Source organism: Pollachius pollachius, assembly GCF_949987615.1.
Source record: "Pollachius pollachius genome assembly, chromosome: 2".
NCBI classification, from domain to species: Eukaryota; Metazoa; Chordata; class Actinopteri; order Gadiformes; family Gadidae; genus Pollachius; species Pollachius pollachius.
In genome coordinates, this window is record NC_136935.1 from 12,180,857 (window position 1) to 12,195,608 (window position 14,752).

Sequence of the window (14,752 nt, forward strand, 5' to 3'; positions counted from 1 at the left end):
TCTCTCTCTCTCTCTCTCTCTCTCTCTCTCTCTCTCTCTCTCTCTCTCTCTCTCTCTCTAACCCCCCCCCCCTCTCTCTCTCTCTCTCTCTCTCTCTCTCTCTCTCTCTCTCTCTAACCCCCCCTCTCTCTCTCTCTCTCTCTCTCTCTCTCTAACCCCCTCGCTATCCCCCTCTCTCTCTCTCTCTCTCTCGCTCTGTGTCTCTCCCTCTCTCTGTCTCTCTCTCGATTGAATATTCATCCTGCTGCTGGTGTTTTTGCCCATTAATTTTTGATTGCGTCTTTGCTTTACACTATTAAAGAGTAGAAAACATTTACACCCAAAGACGGAGCAATCACACTCCATTGGTGGGTTTGTGAGCGGGATCAAACCAGACACGTGTGGCGTCGGGTTTATATCCAACTTGTGATCATGAAAAGCAGCAGTGCAAATTTATATTGACATACTCTTACATTCATGTTGGTACAAAGTAGGAAATGCTGGTTATCACTTAAAATATATCCCTGTGTTGCCATGCAACCTGTATGCGTAAGGGGTTGCATGAGCAATGAAGGTGTGTGTGTTTATATGTTTTAGATTGGTGATAATGTGTGAATGTTTTTGAATAGTACCAAAAATTGTCATCTTTTACATGAAGTAGAATAATTCATCATTTTTGCCTGCATTGGATTTCACGTTAAGTTCACGGCCTGTAAAAGTAGGGAAAAGATCATTGAAAAAATGTGCTCCAGCATGCTTCCCAACAGTCGTTTGTATTATTTGAACATTTCCCTTCAGCTTGAACGCAGATTAAAGGGCCATCCTCGGAGAACTAAACAAAAATTACACCCTCTGTCGGGGGTCCTGTTTTGTGTTCTCCAGGCATGTGTGTTTGCTTCATATTTTTTTGTGTCGTGTCTTTCCGTGACCTAATTTACCACGCGGCGGTCTCTCTCTCTCTCTCTCTCTCTCTCTCTCTCTCTCTCTCTCTCTCTCTCTCTCTCTCTCTCTCTCTCTCTCTCTCTCTCTCTCGTGTGCGCTCACGCTCTTGTGCACACACTCTCTCTCTTTCTCTCTTCCTTCTCTCTCTCTCTCTCACTCTCTCTCTCTCCCTACTCCTTCTCTCTTTCTCTCTCTCTCTTCCTTCTCTCTCTCTCTCTCTCTCTCTCTCTCTCTCTCTCTCTCTCTCTCTCTCTCTCTCTCTCTTCCTCTCCCACCCCAGGTCCCTCTTGTGATCCCCTGCCACAGAGTGGTCCCCAGTAGCGGGCCGAGTGGCGCGTACATGGGAGGCCGGGGCAACCACCTCAAAGTTTGGCTGCTCGCCCACGAGAGACCTGGAGGGTAGAGTCACGTAGACACACACACACACACACACACACACACACACACACACACACACACACACACACACACACACACACACACACACACACACACACACACACACACACACACACACACACACACACACACACACACACACACAAACACAAACAAACAAAACGAGAACAAAATGTCATCATAAAGACATAAAGTTTGCCATGCTTTGCCAGGCCACTATGAATGTGTTGTTGATATTATTAGAGGGGGGGCAGATTCTTAAAGTCAGTGAAATGGCAGCTCGCCCATGAGAGACCAAGAGGGGAAGGTTAATGTCCTGCACCCAGAAACTCCAAAAGCTAATATTAAGTGTCATGGAGTTTGCCGTGAGCCAGGATTCTGTGAAGGTTTTTGTTGTAATTATAAGAAGTCGTTGAATTTAACTGAATGATAAAAAGGAGGCCAATCCTTAAAGTTATGTAAAGCGGGAACACAGAGCGAAACTACCATAAAAGTCAAAGTTTCCCATGCGTTGCCATGACAGTACAAACATGTTTTTGTACTCAAATAATAACAGAATAGAATAAAAACTGAATAATATAAAGGGGGCTATTCTTAACGTAAATAAAGTATGTAAAGTGCGGTACACACACAAAAAAATGCAACAAAAAAACAACAACCTTTCATTATAAGAGTCCTTAAGTTTATACCGCAAATTGCCAGATACTATGGAACAACTGGAGGTGATGGTAAATATTCAGATGCATATTTAAAGGAATAAAGAAGTGATCTAAGAATAGAGAAGCTGGCTGGCTAATGTGATACGGAGTCGTGGCAGAATTAGAATGTACAAAAATAACCTAAACAGAACACAAGGAATTACAAACATATGTTCCCACGAGTCTCTGTGCTGTTTGCCAGATATCGCTGGAATGGCTTTTCTAAAGAATTATTATTCCTTTAAAAATATGTCTCTTGCATTGTTATTGTTGTTATTTTCGTTTATTATATTTTTCCCCTTTTCTTCAGAATTAGTCTTTGTAACTCTTGTTGTTGTTTTTTTTAATTTCCTGCCAAGTAAATGCTTTGTTCGACATCCAGTACTAAAGGCTGGGAGTTTTACGGCTACAAAGCTTTGTTGTAAGGCGTTGGTTTTGTCTTCATTTAGATCTCATTGTTGCGCTCTGGTCGTTATTATCCGTCTATTAACTAGAGAGGTGATGCCGCGCATATGGATTATAAAAGTACATATAATATGTATATGAATGTTTTTATTTGTCTATTTGTCACGCGATCAATGCAGTTGTCTTCCTGCTTCCTTTAGGTTTCCACTTTTCAACGTGATATTTTTATTAAAAAATGTATATAAAATGCCTTTCATCTTTAATGGTTTTTAATGATTAAATTTTTTTTGTGCTTCAGTCCAACATTATTTTCCTCCCCTTGCTCCTCTCTTGGCAGAGACGTCAGCTGTGTGGCGGGGGCTGTAACTCATATCTCTTCTGAGTGCGTTTTATTTTTCCATTAGAGGGCAGCACAGAACGGGAAACTGAAATGAACATTTCAACCTTGAATTCCTAACGCACATCATTTAATCTTTAACTTTAAGGTTCATGTTTTATTTCATTTTCATCTTGGGCTTATTTGAGTCCTTCCACGTGAGGCGTCTGCGCCGACCGACGTTTTGCACCAAAAAGACAATTCACTCGGATCTCTGTCCTGTTAAATTGCATTCACCCTTCCTCCATAATTCCTCCAGCCCTCACTTGATGTCACACTCTCTCGACATCATTCAACCGGATTTACTTAAATCCGGCCCCTTCTCTTTCCACGTTCGTTATTTCCTCTCCGGAGTGACCCCATACTTGGTCATCGTGATGGGCCCCTCTGCACAGCCCTGGTGGCCCACTAACAACCCCACCTCCGAAAATAACCTCCATCCTAACCTTTCCTCAGCCCAATTGAGCACGGGGGCCCCTACACTCCCACTGAATACATTTGATACCACGCTGCTTTTTTTATCTTCGCCTCCCTCCCCTCCCCTCCTCCTCGCGTATCAACTGCGTTCAGATGTCTGATTCCGACTGGCTGGAGTCGCTTACTCCGCCATCGGAGCGCAGTTCCAGCCGCGGCGCTGGATCTTCAGGCGGCAGACAGGCAGATGAAGAATGAGACTCAGCCCGGGGTTTCACAGAGAGCTAATGATGCCTGTGGTGACTACAGGCTACTCGCGGCCCCCCTAACGAAGCGAGCGGTGACACAGCCACAAGGGGTCCCATTTAAGACAGCCCCACTCTGAAGTGCAATGTAAGCACCCCTTTTTTCCTCCCTCGCACTCTCTCTCTCCCCCTCCATCTCTCTCTCTCTCTCTCTCTCTCTCCCTTTTCTCTCGTCTTTTTCGCTCGTGGCTACTAAGTAAATTCTATGGAATTCCGTGAATTGAGCGAAAGCCAAGAAGACGCGTGTCTGCTGGTGGTGGTGGTGGTGGTGAATCTTCGCCTTATTGATGTTGAAAGACAAGTCCAGCCTCAAATATTCATGCACGCCTCCTCGCCAGTAATTGGCGTGTGTGATTATTAATAATGAATGTGTTGTTATTATTTTTTATTATTAGTGGTCGTGGCAGTAGTCGAAGTCGTGGCCGCGTGGTCCAAGTTAATTAAATAATAAAAAAGGGGCTATTCTTAGTATTTCTTTTAAGTGCCAGTATAATTATAACGCTAATAGAATGGTTTATTTAATTTATTTTGTTTCGCCGAACATGCGTGTACCTCGTGTGCCACTTGCGTGCTCCGGCTGGCGACGAGATGAAAAGGAATTTGATTAAAAGAGAGTCTGGGACGATCTCATCACCCGGGCTGTTAATCTCTGTGAAAGCGTTAATTTTGGCCTTAATATCCGCTTCCTCTACAGAGGGGGAAAGTGACTGAGTGCGCATGCTGTGTGCGTGTGTGGTTGCGTGCGTAGGTGCGTGTGTGTGTGTGTGTTTGCATGTGCGGGAGTGCGGCTGCGGCAGCGGCAGCATGTGTGTATGTCCATATGTGTGTGGGTGAAGTGGATGATATTGAGCCTGACTTCATAAATCACCCAGACACTGATAAACTCCCCGTGCACCCACACTCCGCTAATGGGCAACCCTTAAGGAGTGTGAGTGTCTCGTGCGGTGTTTGATTCAACATTTATTAACCCCCTCACACACACACGCATACGCACACACGCACTCAGCCACACACACACACACACACACACACACACACACACACACACACACACACACACACACACACACGTGTGCACACACATGCTTTAACATATGACAGAACACTCAAGTGAGACACTGAAAGAGCGGGGATATGGTTGGTGGCTTCTGGGCTGTTAGTCGTGGCTTTTGACCTGACCAGGGTGTATTATTAATGCCTGCCGGTGCAGCCGCAGTATATTTTAGATATAACTACCACTGTGTATCTCACCGCTAACATCCTTGGCAAACAACACCCTGCACAAGCTAAATCTCAAACGTCATGTTTTTCTTCATTATGGAGCCGGGTCACGAGATCACGTCAGATACCCGCACCACCGCCGTGTTTAAACGTTATAGTCCCAGCTTGATGACATTCTGGTTTTCTCACAAACCGTATAAAGTGGATCATCTCATAGGCACATGACTGCGGCTGTGTTGACCAACAAGAGAGCCAGCTGTCATTCACCAACCTAAGCCGAAATGCAAGACGACATGCATATGCACTCGCTATCTGTCCTTCACTCAATGTGCTCGCGTAACTCGGGCAGAAGTTTGTGTGTGTGCGCTGAAACCCAAAAATTTGAAAACAAGCAAACTTAGTTTTTGTGGAGCATTAACAGAGCAAGGCCACCAGGGAACCCAGTGGCCGCTTGGCCATGCAGATAGGAAGCGACCGGCGCTCAGACACACAGACATGGGGACCAGGGAGACAGACAGACATAAGGGTAGGAAGGCGGGGGTGGGGGGTGCTTGGCTGTGCTATCGGGTTGCCCCCCCACCAACCCCCCGCCCCTCCTCTGTCTGCCGGGAGGCCGGTCTCGATGGCCCTGACACGGCGGCTCTGCGCTAAGACAGCTGGTGTGGTTACGTCTGACACACACACAGACTCACACACGCGCACGCACACCATGTCTGATACACACACGGCACGGCACGCCATGGCGCTGTCCACGCCACAGATCACAGAGGGAAAACATCATGGCGCTACTTTGATGTTTGTGTGTGTGTGTGTGTGTGTGTGTGTGTGTGTGTGTGTGGGGGGGGGGGGGGGGGGGGGATTTCCTGTTTACAAAGAGTAAAATCTTCAACACTAATGGGGAAATAGATAATAAGGAAAGACCCTGAGCGGTATCCTTGTGTTTGTGTGTGAGCGGTGTTTCTGTGTGTATTAGGAGGAGCGTCAGTGTGTGGGTGTGCGTTTTAAAATCAGTGTGCAACCGTGTGTGTGTGCGCTGTGTGTGCGTTAGAAGGAGCGGGCACGTGTGTGTGAGCTCGTGGCGTCACCTCGGCTGTGTGACCCCGTGGACCCGCGGTGATGTGGGCGGGGCTCTGTCTAATTGAGAGCGCGCTGATGATGAACGACCATTATGAGAGCCAGAGCCAGTGTGTGTGTGAGTGAATGAATGTGTGTGTTTATACGTTTGTGATTGTATGTGGGTGAGTGTATCCAAGTGAATCTGTTTGTTTATATATTTGTGATTATATCTCTGTACGTGTGTTTGTGCAAATGTGTTTGTATATATATGCGTCTGTGTGTTTAAATATATATATATATATATATGTATATATATATGTATGTATGTTGTGTGTAATAACATTCTGTAAGTGTTTGTGTGTGTATGGATGCATGTGTGTGTGTGTATATAAGTATACATGTATGTTTGTGTATAAACGAATGCATGTATGCGTGTATATAATTTATGCATGCGTGTGTGTGTGAATAGTATCCATACGTGTGTGTGTATATATAGGAATGCATGTGTGTGTGTTTGTATATAAAATTCTGTGTGTGTGTGTGTGTATATATATGCATGCGTGTGTGTGTGTCTCAATATATGTATGCGTGTGCATGTGTTAATTCACACCACCCGTCCATGACAAGGCAAGTCGGGGTATGGGGAGAAAGTGCAGACTTAGCCCTGGTCATGTTGACGAAGGCTGGGGGGCGGCTGGGCAGACGGCGGTAGGTGGGTGGGTGGGTGGGTTGAGTAGGGGGGCTCCACCACACATCAGAGGCTCCAGGACCCCATGGCACCAGTCTCTCCCTGGCCCAGTCTCCCCCCAGACGGGCTGGGGAGAGGAGGAGGAGGAGGAGGCGGCATCTGGCCTCTGTCAGCGCCTCTGGCCCCAGTAGGCTGGGAGTCTAGGATCTATACACTGGCTGGAGGAGGGGAGAGAGTTGGGGGGGGGGGGGGGGAGAAATGGAGGAGAGTAAAGGGGACAGAGGGAGGAGGGGACTGCAGAGGTGGAGGGGAGAGGTGAAGAGGAGATGGGAGAGAAGGAGGAGGAGGAGGTGAGAGGATAGGGAACAGAAGGGAGGGAGGGTGAGGTAGGGGAGAGAGGGTGAGGGCAATGGAGAGGGGAGGGGAGATTATGAGAAACATCACCATGTAGGACCGCTTTTGCTTTCTGCAAAACAAACAAGATAACATGCATGCATGGTTGTACGGACAGAATATCACATGCAGCAGGCTGCATAATGAAGGGATTGATAGTGTTTTGGTGTGTTTGTGGTTTGCATGTGTTTGTATATATATATGTGAATACGTGTGGTTTGTGTGTGTTTTGTGTATATATATATATATGAAGAAAAGTGTGTCTGTGTGAGTGTTAAAAGACTCTTACGGAGATGGATTTCTTGACAAAAAAGACGTTGGTACTTTGGTATAAAGTGATAGAAGAGCCAAGAATAATAAACCCTTACACTAAATAAGAAACCAAAAGAATACAATAAAATAAATAAACTAGTTATTCAATGTTGACTCGACTCCATTTTAAGTGTGTACGTGTGTGTGTGCGTGTGCGTGCATGTGCTTTTCTGTGTGTGTTTGTGTGTGTGTGTGTGTGTGTGTGTGTACGTGTTTCATGTGTGTGTGTATGTTTCATGTGTGTGTATGTGTTTGGTGTCTGCGTGTGTGTGCTCACATGCATGGTAGAGTGAGGGGGCTTGGGGGGTGGGGGTCCTATCAATGCCCCTCGCTTATTATGATTGACGATTGATGATTAAGTCCTAGAGCCAGCAGTGCACCCCACCCTCGCCCTCCTCCACCACCCCCAACCCCTCCACCACCCCCCCAACCCCAAAGCCGGTGACTTGGAATTGGATGTGACACATACACAGTTCTGCGTGTTAGGTAATTCGTTGACGAGGGGCCAAATTCATTTATGGAACAGCGGTATTGGCAGGCTACGGACACTCTCTGCAAAAACAACGATAATCACAGCGGTTTGGCGCGGCGTGACAAGGACTCTTCGGGGAGAGGGAGAGAGAGAGAGAAGGAGAGAGAGAGGGAGAGAGGCCCGCGTGCCACGCTCTGCCTTTGTTGGCCAGTCCTAGCTGGGAGAGAACGAGGGGACACTTCCGCCACTGTTCTCCAGATGAGAGAGGGCTTAAGACCACAGGAAAGAGAGAGTGCTGGTGGAGAAGGGTGGGGTGCTGATGGGGGCTGTATGGTGGTGGTGCTGATGATGATGATTTGGAAAAGGAGGGACTGATTATATTGTGCCCGGGTGTGTTCTTATGGGGTACTTAAGGCCTTGTTCAGATTTTTTTATTTATTAATGTAGGAGCCAACGTTGAAGTAAGGAGTAATAAAAATGTAACATTTAAATCGGGTTGGGGGGAAAGTGAGTGGAGAAAATATGTTCGTAGATAATGCTCCACTTTAGCGCTATACTACAACTACTCAATAAAATATTGTTTGGAATGGATTATGTTATATTAATAATAACAATATACGTATGAATGTCGATGCTGACAATATAACACATAATACAACTCAATATAATACCTCAAAATATCGACAAGAGAAAAAAGTTTAAACGCGCAAAGTGACGACAAGGGACAATTTCAGCACGCGGGCTGATGAAATAAAGGCGGGAAAATAAATCGTGGATAATGAAACATGAGGGGAGCCCCCCGTCTCCAGCCATTTCATCTCTCCTCCTCGCTCCCCCATCCCTCCTACTAATGAGCCTTATTGACAATCAAACAGGCGCTGTCATGTCCCAGGATGCATCGCTCCGCGGCCCCGGCGTGTTTGTCACCGTGTCCTGGCAACCAGAACCAGAGGCTGGGAGACCGGGCTGGCAGTTAGCGGTTTCTCGCCCAGCAGCGCTGCCTGAAAATGGGCCACTTCCTGTAGAGCTGCAGCTGCCGCCTCTGCTACTTCCATTACTTTCTATAGCATGCAGATGTTGTATCAACATTCCCCCCGCCAAGGGGACCGCAATAACGGCGAGACTTCATGCCATGTCGCCGAGGCACGTCAATTTCTCAAGTGGCACAATTAAAGAGGGAAATACAGTACCGCCATGTTTCTTTTTCTTTTTTTTTGTAGCTGCTGAAATCGGAAAAGGAGATTATTTTAACTGCTGTTTTTTTCTTCTTCTCCGTCTCCTCCCCAAAGGTGGCTGTTTCATAAGGGTTCAGAAATCCACCCCCGTTTTTTAACGGCACTTTTTCCCCGAGTTTAGCTGTTCTGTAAGCCTTTGTGTGGGAGACCTGTAGCGACCCACAGCGGATATGGAAATGGGGCTAAGGTTTTATGGGCCAAACGGATTGGACACAGCGAAGCTCAGGGGGCATGAATATTGGATGTTATTTCTGCTCTCTTTTTATGTAATCCATTGCCAATACATTATTAATAGATGATATCATATCCAGAACCAGTGGACAAAGCAGTACAGATGGGTGCTATGAAAGGGGCTCTATTTGGTGGAGACTGCTAGGGCAGAAAATGCAGTTCAAGTGATATTATTTTAACGCTGCAGTCTAACAGTCTGTGACCGCTCGTTTCTTTCCAAAGTACTCTTTCTTTTTTCTTTTTTTGGGGGGAGGGGGGGATGTGAGGGTAAGGGTTGGGGGATGACGACTTAGGGAAGTACATAAGGGAGTGAAATATAGTGAAAACTTGTATCTCGACCAAAAGGGGTAAAGCCCCAGTATTTGGTTGATTTGAAATGCACTGAAACATTGATGAAGTATCAAATGACACCCAGATACAAGTTTTATGTATTTCAGAGCACTGAAGCAGAAGCAGAAAAAAAAAAAAACATTTCCCGATCCTTCCCAAAGATTTCTTTGGGAAGGATCGGGAAATGTTTTGTTTTTTTTCTGCTTCTGGCAAAGCCGAGTCCCAGCGTACAGTAGCTAGGGGAAACGTTATCTGATAGACTCATTCTCAGGCAGAAGATAAAGTTAACGTCCAGCTACAAAAAAACAACCCCGATAAATAAATAACAAAGTCATGGTCAGGCTCCTTGAGAGATCTGCCTCATCATCGCCTGAAAAGTTAGTATCCCGCGTTTGTAAAGTTTTCGAGTTCGGCAGTGAACAACGTTTTGTGTAATCGTCCTACGATGTTCCTCAACTTCTTGGAGAAACACTTTGCTTGGCGGTTTGAACGAACCCTGTCCGTCAGAGAGCAAATCCCGGAGCCTTCAGTGGTTCAGCGCCCCTGACCGTGGAGAGACAGAGAATCATCAGTAGTGATTGTGTGATTAATAGGATCCTCTTAGTCTCGACGGGGTACACATGCGGCCACAAAGGCGCTTAATCAACACACGGGCGAGAGCGGAGGTAGAGCAGACCTATAAGCGTTCCAATAAGAGACTTACATAGGGGCGGGCGGGGGGAGATGCGTAAGGTAATATTCCTCTTTTAAGGTCAGTTTGAATTGTTTTTCCTCATGGGAAAGGGCTTGATTGATAAAACCCAAACAAAAACCTCTTCTTTTCTGAATGCCTGTCCTCCACGGCCCCGATGAAGGCCTCCATTCCTTTATATCGTCCAGCCCAATTCCCAGCATGCACGGCCATTGTGCCGCTTTCAACTGGAGCTCTCCATTGACTGGCCCATTGTCCGGCCGTTCCTTTGTGCCTCGCTATCACCGGAACACGATCTTTCACCTGACGTTAGCCCAGGTACTGGCCATGGTCACGTCGTACAGGCCACCCCCCATCCCCCCCACCCCACAGCCAGCACCCCCCTCTGCGGCCCCCCCATGCAGGCGATGAGACACGCTGTGAGGTCAATTAACGCAGGAACTTAATGAGAAAAACAATACTGACTTATTCCAAACATCAGCGTTTCTTCAAGTTTAGCGTCCATGCGCTATAATCCCGGCCCCTTGGGTTATTAGTCATCCGAGGACAGTAATCATTTTAACGTCCGATATTTGTTTATTTCCTGGCGTATATTATGGGAGCGGTCTTTGTTTTTCCGTGTGAATTAGAACAATGCACGCGTGCGCTGATGTTCGAAGCGCTGCCCCCGGCAACACAAGGCTAGTTAGGATCAATATTGCTTTCAATATTTCTTTCCTTTGACAGATAAGCAGGAGCGCGAGGGAAAGTCTTGATAAGAGTGGCGACATACGGACGTGGCGAAAACCCTCACTCTCTTTTGATTGGCTGACCCCCGTGACCTTTGCCTTGTTGTGCATTTCGAGCAGAGAGGCGGGTGGATGGACGGAGGAGGGGTGGGGGTGGACAGCCGGGTGGGTGGGGGGTCTAGTCAGGCTCTGGTTATGGCCGTTATTGACCCGGGATTTATAAATATTTAATGTGCACATTAAGATCATGGTGGAGGGTAGCCATTAGAGTTTTGCAATAAAGAGGCTCTCATGAAGATTGAGTGGTGTGGCAGAGCCAGGGTTTGGTCATCGGGTAGAGAGAGAGAGAGAGAGCTGGCAACAATAACCCACCACCACCACCACCGCGGCTCCAGGTCATTCTTCACCCATTTTATTCATCCCAGTGAGCTCACCATTTTTTTTTGTTTTTGTCAATTTCCAACAGAACATGGAGGATGTGCATAAACATTCAGCACACGTTTGCAGTATTCCAATCCATTTTATGTGGCTTAAGCCATGGTATTGTCAGTCACCATATCGAAGGACTAAATGGTGACGGTGTAGGGTTTCTGTACATTATTATTATTTGTGATATAAGCTCACAGCTGACCTCTAGGGAGGAGGTCACACCGCCCGTAACCATAGCGATTGACCCCCGAGCCCGTGCCGTTTGCAGACCTGACATAACGCTACATCAGGAGGGCAACACGTCCGCCCTGTTGTTATCACAACACACACTTTGATTATCGGGAAAATGATTTCAAAGAACAAAGTGACTGCCTGTGGAAAATGGAATGTGTTCTTTTCAGTGTATCGCCGCCGTGCCCCCCACCACACACACACGCACGCACACGGTGCACTATCAGCATTGCCTGCCACTATCTTGCGCTAGCCCGAGAGCGGGCGACGCTAGCCTGTTGACATAATAAGGTCTGATATGCTGATTAGCGCTCTCGCTTGCATTCATTTAATTGAGCATTAGAGGGGGGAGAGGAGATGCTCTCGGACAATGTTGCCTTGATGAGAAATTGACATTCTGTGACCCGATCTCCGTGACCAGAGAGGTTGCTAGATAAGATGTTTTCAGTTGTTTTTAAGGAGAGCCACTATTCATCCCACTAGCTACTCGCCCTCCTACCCCCAAGCTCCCCCCCACCACCCAACCCCGTGTTTGACCCACTTGATGAGTATAGATTTCACTGCATCCCCCCCTAACACCACCCAACCCCCACCACCACCACCACCACCGCCACACCGCCTTTTCAGCTCCGCAACTATGAAGGCTTCAGAAAACGATACCAGTCCTTATAGACAATGGATAACCTTGCTCTTTCGATGCATCGATTCTTTATTAACGAGGTGGCTTAATGTGGCGAAATGAGGGGGATTTGAACGAGGCAGGGGGTTGCTTTGAATAAAATAAATTAAAAAGCGTGCACCATTTATGAGAGACACTACAATGGACGTTGGGGAAAAACGCCACAAGTGAACTGTGTGCTGATAGTAAATGTATGGAAATAGTTGTTTCAAAGAAAAATAAGGAGTAAGAGAAATCTCAACTTTTAATGGGTATTACACGTCCGTTAGGTTGCAGTAACAGTAATGTGGTAAAGTCTAAACACTACTACCGTTAGACAAATCACTGGCTAGTCCTTCTTCATCGTCCGTGTCGTGATTCAGGCTTTGCCTTCTCTTTTGTTGCCAGTTTTTCAGCCAGCAAGAATTCCACATTCGAGAGGAACTACTGTGTGTGTTGTTGTTTTTTACTGAAAACTTTTAATAAAACATCACTTATTCATTTCTGGGTTTCATTCCAAACTGTGGCATTTTTTGACGTTTTCTTTCCCTGTAAACACATGTTAAGCTATTGTGGCAGAGTCATACTTGGTGAGTAAAAATGGCCTCCATACAAGTCTACAAAAACAGAAAGATTTTACAACCACAGATGGGAGTGAGTTCATGTTCCCCTCCAAGGTTGTTTCCCTCATGCACATTAGTCTATTGGATCTTAACAACTATCATATGGGTCACAAACAATTTATTTGACAATACAACCAACAAAGTTTTTTTTCTCCAAAATGGCCTGTATAGATAATTTAAAATCAATATAAAAATAAACAATGAAGTTTGACTTCCCCCCCACCCCTTTTTTTTCAAAATTGGACAGAGAGTCTTGACAGAGTGAAACAAGTAGTTTTTTCGAGGATACACGTGAAATATATGGACATTGCAGTTCATCAAATACAAAAAAGGGAAAACAAAACGAAATGAAGGCAACAGTTCTTGGCTGGAGTATCTGTGCTGCATCACTATACCAAGGGCATGACGATTAATACATACATAATGAAAAGCAATATACAAAATTTCGGAGATAAATACATTATTTATAGTTGATATGTTACAAAATTTCCCTCAGTGAGCGCAAGTGTGTATTGGAACGCAAAGATGACGATGAGCTACCATAAACCTACAATCTGAAATGGATTTCAATTTTACGTTTTTTCAAAGTTTTGTCGATTTCTAAAAGAACATGGAAAAAGGACAGATGTATAAATATTTAGCACAAGTTTGGCAATATCACAATAGTCTACAATTTTTATAACCACATAGAAAACACATACGGGATTTTGGAGCGAGGAGGAGGCTGCGACCTCTGTCAACAAGAAACTTCACAGTAGCCTAGGAATGCATTAATATACAGTGCTAGCAAAAAAGTGGAAAACATGACAAAACACACTTGCTTAAAAGGAAGCTCTAGACGTAAAAGTACATCGGTTTTATCAACACAGCAAAGTGTTTTATACACATCAGTGTGCTTTGTTGACTCAAAGAGATATTTTTTTCATTTGTATTTTTGTTTGTTTTTCTTTTTTTTTCTTTTTTTTTGAAGATGAGTTCTAGCTACAATAAATTACAAAATTTAATTTAAAATGCAGGAATGAAACATGATACAAACTTACCCGCCCAGCTTCCCTACCCCTTAACGTGTATTTGTTGTAATTTGTGATCGGTTTTTCTACATTATATATTCCATATATTTTTCCAGTTGAAATTCAAACTTGGCCCTTGGTTATTTTTCTCACACATAAAAATACAAAAAAGTCACATTATAAAGACACACAACTGTGAATCTATTCAAAGAGAGTTGAAACATAAAACAATTTCTGAGGCAAATAAGTTCAAACGTACTGTACAATACATCAGTTTTTTTTTTTTTTACTATACAACCGAATGGTGAGTCCACAGAGTATCTTCCAGTACTGAATGAATGGCTGAATTGACCTCTAGCCGTAGCCAAGGTCAAACCTCAACCACCAGGTATATAAAATAAACACTTGTCTCGTGTCCTCTTCACTGTTGATCAAATAAAGACAAAAAAAGAAAGACAAAAAAATTCCCTCAGACAAAAAAAATATCCATAGTGAGAAATCCTTCCGTGTTTTAAGTCCAAGTCCTTAAAAAAAAAAACGTGTGTTTTTTTTCATTTTCTTCTTCCTTCATGTTAAAAAGACAATATGCTGCTTACTATACAATGCACCAGCATTGCTGCTGGGTGCTACAAGGGACAGTCCAGGGAAGTGGTAGTGAGTCGATTGGTGCTTGAGATTTTTTTTTTCTAAAAGTGCATTTATTTACATAGGGGGGACAACCAGGCCGGACATAGCTGCAAAGAGAGAAAAGGAGACGTTAGCATGGAACAGTAAACACCACAATGGCTATTTAAGAGAAATTATTGAACAAATAGATCTTTAATTCTGTGTCTGTGTGTGCAAGTGTGTGTGCATATGTTTGCATGTGTGTGTGTGTTCATGTGTGTGTGTGTGTGCATGCATGTGTGTCCGTCCGTGCATGTGTG

The 14,752-nt window shown here is 45.0% G+C and overlaps 2 protein-coding genes across 7 annotated transcripts in view; one reads left to right on the top strand and one right to left on the bottom strand.

Moving 5' to 3' along the window:
• Nucleotides 1-1,493, top strand: part of LOC307070574 (uncharacterized protein) — a gene marked incomplete at its 5' end in the record, with an annotated part of 3,998 nt that extends 2,505 nt beyond the window's left edge. The window contains 2 exons of the mRNA XM_079729081.1: nt 862-865; nt 1,202-1,493. Coding sequence (XP_079585207.1) covers nt 862-865; nt 1,202-1,324 — 127 coding nt within the window. The 3' untranslated portion in view covers nt 1,325-1,493. The remainder of the gene's footprint in view (nt 1-861; nt 866-1,201) is intronic.
• A 10,947-nt stretch (nt 1,494-12,440) lies between these two features.
• LOC307092033 (transcription factor COE3) overlaps nt 12,441-14,752 on the bottom strand; it is a 90,253-nt gene continuing 87,941 nt past the window's right edge. For all 6 annotated transcript variants that reach the window (XM_079758899.1, XM_079758896.1, XM_079758898.1 and 3 more), the window contains exon 16: nt 12,441-14,560. In XM_079758899.1, the coding sequence (XP_079615025.1) occupies nt 14,529-14,560 (32 nt within the window). In that variant the 3' untranslated portion in view covers nt 12,441-14,528. The remainder of the gene's footprint in view (nt 14,561-14,752) is intronic.